Source organism: Eumetopias jubatus, unplaced genomic scaffold, assembly GCF_037043125.1.
Source record: "Eumetopias jubatus isolate StellerSeaLion01/CBP00866 unplaced genomic scaffold, mEumJub1_p1.0 scaffold_4, whole genome shotgun sequence".
Classification (NCBI taxonomy): Eukaryota; Metazoa; Chordata; class Mammalia; order Carnivora; family Otariidae; genus Eumetopias; species Eumetopias jubatus.
In genome coordinates this window covers 6,156,696-6,162,351 of record NW_028274810.1, presented here as the reverse complement: position 1 = coordinate 6,162,351, position 5,656 = coordinate 6,156,696, and the positions used below count along the sequence as shown (strand labels likewise).

Sequence of the window (5,656 nt, the reverse complement as noted above, 5' to 3'; positions counted from 1 at the left end):
ATTCCAGCTACAACTAAATGTCCTTGCTTTCTCAGGATGTTTTCTGGTGATGGCCAAGCTTGAAAAATGTTAGAATTATGATCATCAAAAAGTCAGGGTTTTCTTGTTCTCCCCTCACTAAAAAACAGTCCCCAGACAGTCCAAGGGGACCACTCTTAACCGTGAGCCTCCTGCAACTTCAATTAGAAGAACTATGTGGCCGAGGAAAGAGGAGACAGGCGTGAGGATAGTGGGCCTGCAGTGGTGCTTGGGGAGGGGGAGCACGGGGGTGAGAGGAGACAAAAGCAGGAAGGCTTGGCCTAGAGCAAGACCGCGAACCCTTGGGCTGACACAGATCTGGGAAGGATGTGCTCCTCCCTGGGCATGAGAGGTGAGCACCAAATCCTCCAGAGCACCCACTTAGTCCTCCCCTCCTCCCACGCTCAGCACCGGGCAAAGGGGCGAGAATATTTGGAGGCAGACATGGGGGTCCTGGGTGGAAGGCGTTCCTCACCCTCCTCTGCTCTACTTAGGGGTGTGGCAAACCTAGGGCCACGTGTCCCCTCAGCACACATTCACAACAGACCAGCTTCTGCCAGCAAAAGCCCGAAGCACAGAACTTTGTCCAAAGTCTTGTCCCCAGGATGCTGCCAGGGTTTGTCATCATTTATAGACTGTGATGAAATGCAAGAGTTATGGTAGATTTGTGTCCTTCACCCAACTGGACTTGCCCCAAACCACACAGCTACAGAGCTGGAATGACCCAAAAAATGACCATAACAGGGAAAAAGAATTACCTGAGCGATATCCCTTACTAAAGTATGGCTTTGTATTTATAAAAGTGGTAGGCCACATCTATCAGTCAGCAGGGGCCCTAGCACGGAGTTCTCACTAATCACTCAAGGGGGGCAGAGAGAAGGGCAGACAATCACTTTGTGTGCTGGGATTCCAAGCCGCAGGACTCTGCTGTGAAAACCAATGCCATTCGGTGAAACAATATTCAGAGCTTTAGCGTTCAGAAAAGCCATTGGGCCGTTCTTTTCGGGCTATCCCAAACTCGAGCACAAATGAAGGAGCAAGTGAATACTAAAAAAGCAAAATGCACTGATTAGTTTCCCAAACAAGAATATCATTTATTTGCTGACCCAAGCTTGGAGAAAAATTACGGTAAAAAATAGAAGTGGAAAAAGAACTAAGTGCCGTTGGGCTAAAGGATAAGCTTGTTCAAGATATGGCTCTGTGTTATTAAATGACTGGGGATCGCCTGCTCACTCGTTTGGGTTCTTGACATTTGTTGCCGTGGTTTATTTATTTGGAATGTTAATTGGTGGTGTTTCTGTCAGTGTGGGGTTTATAAACTGTTCTATCAATCTCCTGAAAAACACAGCGATCACTGAGATGATTAAGAAAACAAGGCGCATTAACATAATGGACACCACCTGCACCGGGGCGGGCACCTCCTCTTTCAGCTCTTTCGTGGGCCCACTGTCAATACTACCTCCATACCCTTGCTCCTCGCAGAATGGAGGGGCCCAGCCATAGCCACAGTGACAGTTTTTCTTATTGTTGCAAATGCCTCGGTTGTTGCACTTCTTAGGAAAACAGTCAGATTTCAAGACTGAGGTATTCACACAAGTTCTGTTAATACACAGCTGTTCAAAACCACAGGGGGTACCATCATATATTTCACCCATGTCAGGTATTCCCAAGGGTGTCAGGGATGCGTGGTAACCTATCCCCCAGCACGTGAGATTTTCCTTTCGCAGATGAGTAGAGATCAGGCTAGAATGCTCTGGCACATCAGGGATGCTCTTGACATTTATACACTGTATCCTGCCACACTTTACATTTTCCCTGGCACAAGCTACGTAGGTTTTGCCTCCTATAATACCACAGTTCCCAAATTGATCACCCACTAAATTCACTAAGCGATAGCACTGATCAGGAGCCTCCCTGGCATCAGGTCCAAAAATGTTTTGGCACTGCGTATATCTGGAATGGCACCTCTTTTTGAAACACACGGAGTTACCCTTGCAAAGGGTTCCATCGTGCTTAAAAGTGTCATCTGGGCAGAAATTTGAGATTCCATTGCAGTACTCTGCAAGGTCACATTCATTGTCTTCCTTTCGACATATGTACCCAGGTGGACGAAAGCGACATTTATGACAGCAAAGCCCAGTGCTACAATTGGCACTTTGTGCGAGTTTACAATCCGGTTCGCAACAACGGTCTTTTTTACAGTCCTCTCTTGAACCACAATCACATTCTTCATTGCCTTCCACAATTTTGTTTCCACATCTCTCCACCACATAACCCAGTCCTGGGATATTATTTAGACATTCTCCCCCTGAATTTATGTGACTAAGATATTCACTATAACTACAATTACTAAACCCACTACTCCCAGTGCCCATGATACAAGTTCGTTTACCCCTGCATTGACAATATTCTGTATCATGTTTCATTCCCACACCATGGCCCAGTTCATGAGCAGACAGTCTACTGGCTTCAAGGATATTTAGATTTGGAAAACTACTTATTGATCCACTATATTTGGCCTTACATATACCTCCAATATACGCCCATCCAAGAGCATGAGTAAAAACACCTGTAATATACAAATGTGCCCAATCTGCAGAAACCCGACCAGAAAGGGTCGTTGCACGATATTTTAAAAATGAGTTTAGAAGTTCTTGTGAGGTCATTTGGTGAATATTAAATTTGTCATTATTTGTCCATATTTCAACACCTTGTAGCTGTAGCCTCATACTGATATCTTTAAAGAAGGTGTCCATAACCCCAGTCAAAAGAACGGCATCCTGTATGACTCGAGTAATATTGGAATCCGAAAACAAAAATCGACTGTAATCAAAGACCAGGGCTAGTTCCATGTACTTCTGATGCTTATAGGATCCATGATAGTCCCTAAGCCTTGCCATAATCTCACTCTGAGCCATCTGCTTTTCTAGCTCATCATTAGTTAAGCCACAGGTCTGATTCTGAAATCTGTCCTCTTTCTTCAGGAGATACATGACATGTTCAAAGCTGGAAGAGGCCTTGAGGGGCTCGATTTGATAATGTTCCTCATCAATTTTCAATATGCCTCGGAGACTCCCTGTGCATGTACTTAAAGTAGCTTCTGAATCCTGAGTTCCTTCAACCAAGCCTATGTAGTTGCAGTCCCTGGGTATGTAAGGGTGATCCTCCAGGAGTTTCTCCTGTTCTGTGAAGGAGAAAACCTTTAGATTTCGAGGCAATAGAAACCTCTTGGGCCAGAGGTGGAGGATATATTTCTTGCCTTTGACCTGCAGGAGGTAGGACACTTGCTGTAGGGCACCCTGCTGCCCTCCCCGGAAGCTCAGCTTCTTGGGAATGATGATTTCATACGACTCAAATCCCCACTCAGGGTGAAAAATTAAATCCTCGCCAAGAGCACCAACCAGGAGCGCCATCAGGACGAGCACGGGGAATGAACGGTCTTTGGGGAGTAAGGTCCTTACTGACCTCATGGCCCAGATCTGTGGCCCTAGCAAGTCAATCCCAGCAACCGGCCTTGAGAGTCAGGTTCCAGGGGCGGCCGCAAGAGGCGCGGGAGCGCCAGGTGCGGAGCTCCCAAAGCAGGGTATACAGGAACCCCCTCGCCTCCCAAGGCTCCGTCTAGTTGACATTCCCAGAACGAATCCCGTTCGTTTTCTGGGCGGTGCCGTTGGGCGCACGAGGGAGAACCGAGGGAAAGGTGCTCGAGAATAAAACAGGGAAGAGGGGCTTTTGGCACGAGGGTTGGAGAAGGGCAGAGAGCAAGTTGGAGAAAGGAGAAGGAACAGAGAAAAAGGAGAAACAAAAGAGGTCTTGTTCGAGGGTCGCTGCATCCCGTGCTGTTCGTCTGTTTCTGTACTCCCTAGGACACACCTGATGTTTTCCATCCGTGAGAATCAGATGTTTTCTAGGCACAGCGCGCTCCGCACCGTCACCCCATTCCCAGCTTTCCGCTGGACTCACGTACCCCTAAGCGGAGCGGCAGAGCCAGAGAATATCAGTGAAGGATCTAATCCCCAACCCACGCCGGGGCAGCGCCTGGCTTCCGGCCGGAGAGAGTTTCCAGCTCCTTTTGTCAGGTGGCTCTTTGTGCTGTTTGTCCTTGGGTGCCAGGGACTAGCGGGATTTGGGGCGTGTGTGCAGCGGGGGGAGAATCTAGGAATAGAAAAGAACTTGTGAGAGCAGAACCCCCAGGAGTTCTCCGAGAAAGGCAAATCAGTGGTTATGTTTGTAGGTTGAGTGATGGGTGAGGGAGGAGACCGCAAAGGCCCACGGATTAAAATGATTTTTTAAATGACTGACAATAGCAAGTTTTGATGAGGGTGTAGTATGATAACTCTTACACCTTTCTGGAGGTAATTTAGTAGGCTAAACCACGTTAGAAAGCTGTTTAGCAGTAGCTCATATAGATGAAAATATGCAGACCATATGATCCAGCAGTTCCATTCCTAGATATATACCCTACAGAAATGTGTGCATAAATTTACCAGGATACATGGAAGCAGCAATGTTCTCCAAATTAGAAACAATTCAAATTTCCATCAACAGTGACTGCAGCAATGAGATGACGCATAGGAGTTATTTATATGCACAACATGGATGAATATTACAAAGAAAAACAAATAAACGTAAAGATCAAAATCAGACAAAATTAAACTTTACTTTTAGGGATACATGCATTGTTGGTAAAATAAGTCAAGGAAATAATTACCAGAACGGTGAGCATGAGTTGTCACCCTACTTCTAGGGTGAGCAGAAGGGGCTGTAATCAGGAGTGGATGAGGGAGGGGCAGGGTATATATGGTTCAGGTAGCTTTCTAGAGTGCTAGGGGTGTTGCTAGTGTATGTCTTGACCCCTGGGGTTTGCTGTGCATATTTGTTAAACCATTCCTAAAAATTTATGCTCATTTCTGTGTATGTTATATTTCACAATGAAAAAAATGTTTTAATAACCTAAAACTTTGTGTCTATTTTCTGAGATGAGACAAATATGCTTTCATTAATCTTTAGGTTGACAGATTAGCTTGGAGTCATAATGATATTGTTGAAAGGATAGTGCCAGTAGATTAAATATGACTATTTTTTAACTTACATCATAAAATTTGTCCCTTCCAGTGTTTTTTTTTTTTAAACAACGGCTCCAAGTTTTTGAGAGGGCCATCACTCATTCTTTATGTCCCTTTTGGAAAAGAATTATTAAAAGAAAATTTTATAGATGAAAAGTTTCTGACTTGTTGATTTAAGATAAAACTAAGCACAACACACAGCAATGTTTATTTCTCTGCCAAAGTTACCTTCTGTATCAGTCTGAGTTCAGTCAGGAGAAAGAATCCATATCACAGTGGAAGAGGGAAAGGTAATATAGAGAATTATTAATTTGAACATGTAATTGGAGGAATAAGAGATTTGCTGGTAAACTGTGAAGATAACTCTAAAGAATATTGGAATTGTGGATAGAATACTTAATACAGCAAATATGCAATGATATAATAAGATATGGGTGGTATAATATAAAATAAAATACAATATATTATATAGTATAGTAGACCTACCAACGTGAGGGGTGAAACTGGCCATCCAGGAAGAGCTAGCCTCCTCCTAGGGCTGAGATCAGACCTTGTGAGGTGCCACAGCCTTGGAT

At 44.7% G+C, this 5,656-nt stretch overlaps 1 protein-coding gene across 1 annotated transcript; it reads right to left on the bottom strand.

Annotated features, from left to right (window-relative positions):
- Window positions 1-1,283: 1,283 nt before the first annotated feature.
- Window positions 1,284-3,488, bottom strand: ADAM30 (ADAM metallopeptidase domain 30). The gene has a single exon (XM_028101899.2). It carries the CDS (start codon window positions 3,486-3,488, stop codon window positions 1,284-1,286), a length of 2,205 nt encoding a protein of 734 aa, XP_027957700.1.
- Window positions 3,489-5,656: the final 2,168 nt, after the last annotated feature.

Coding starts and splice junctions, on each gene's coding strand:
- ADAM30 (XM_028101899.2), bottom strand. CDS start 3,488: ATGAGGTCAGTAAGGACCTTACTCCCCAAAGACCGTTCATTCCCCGTG.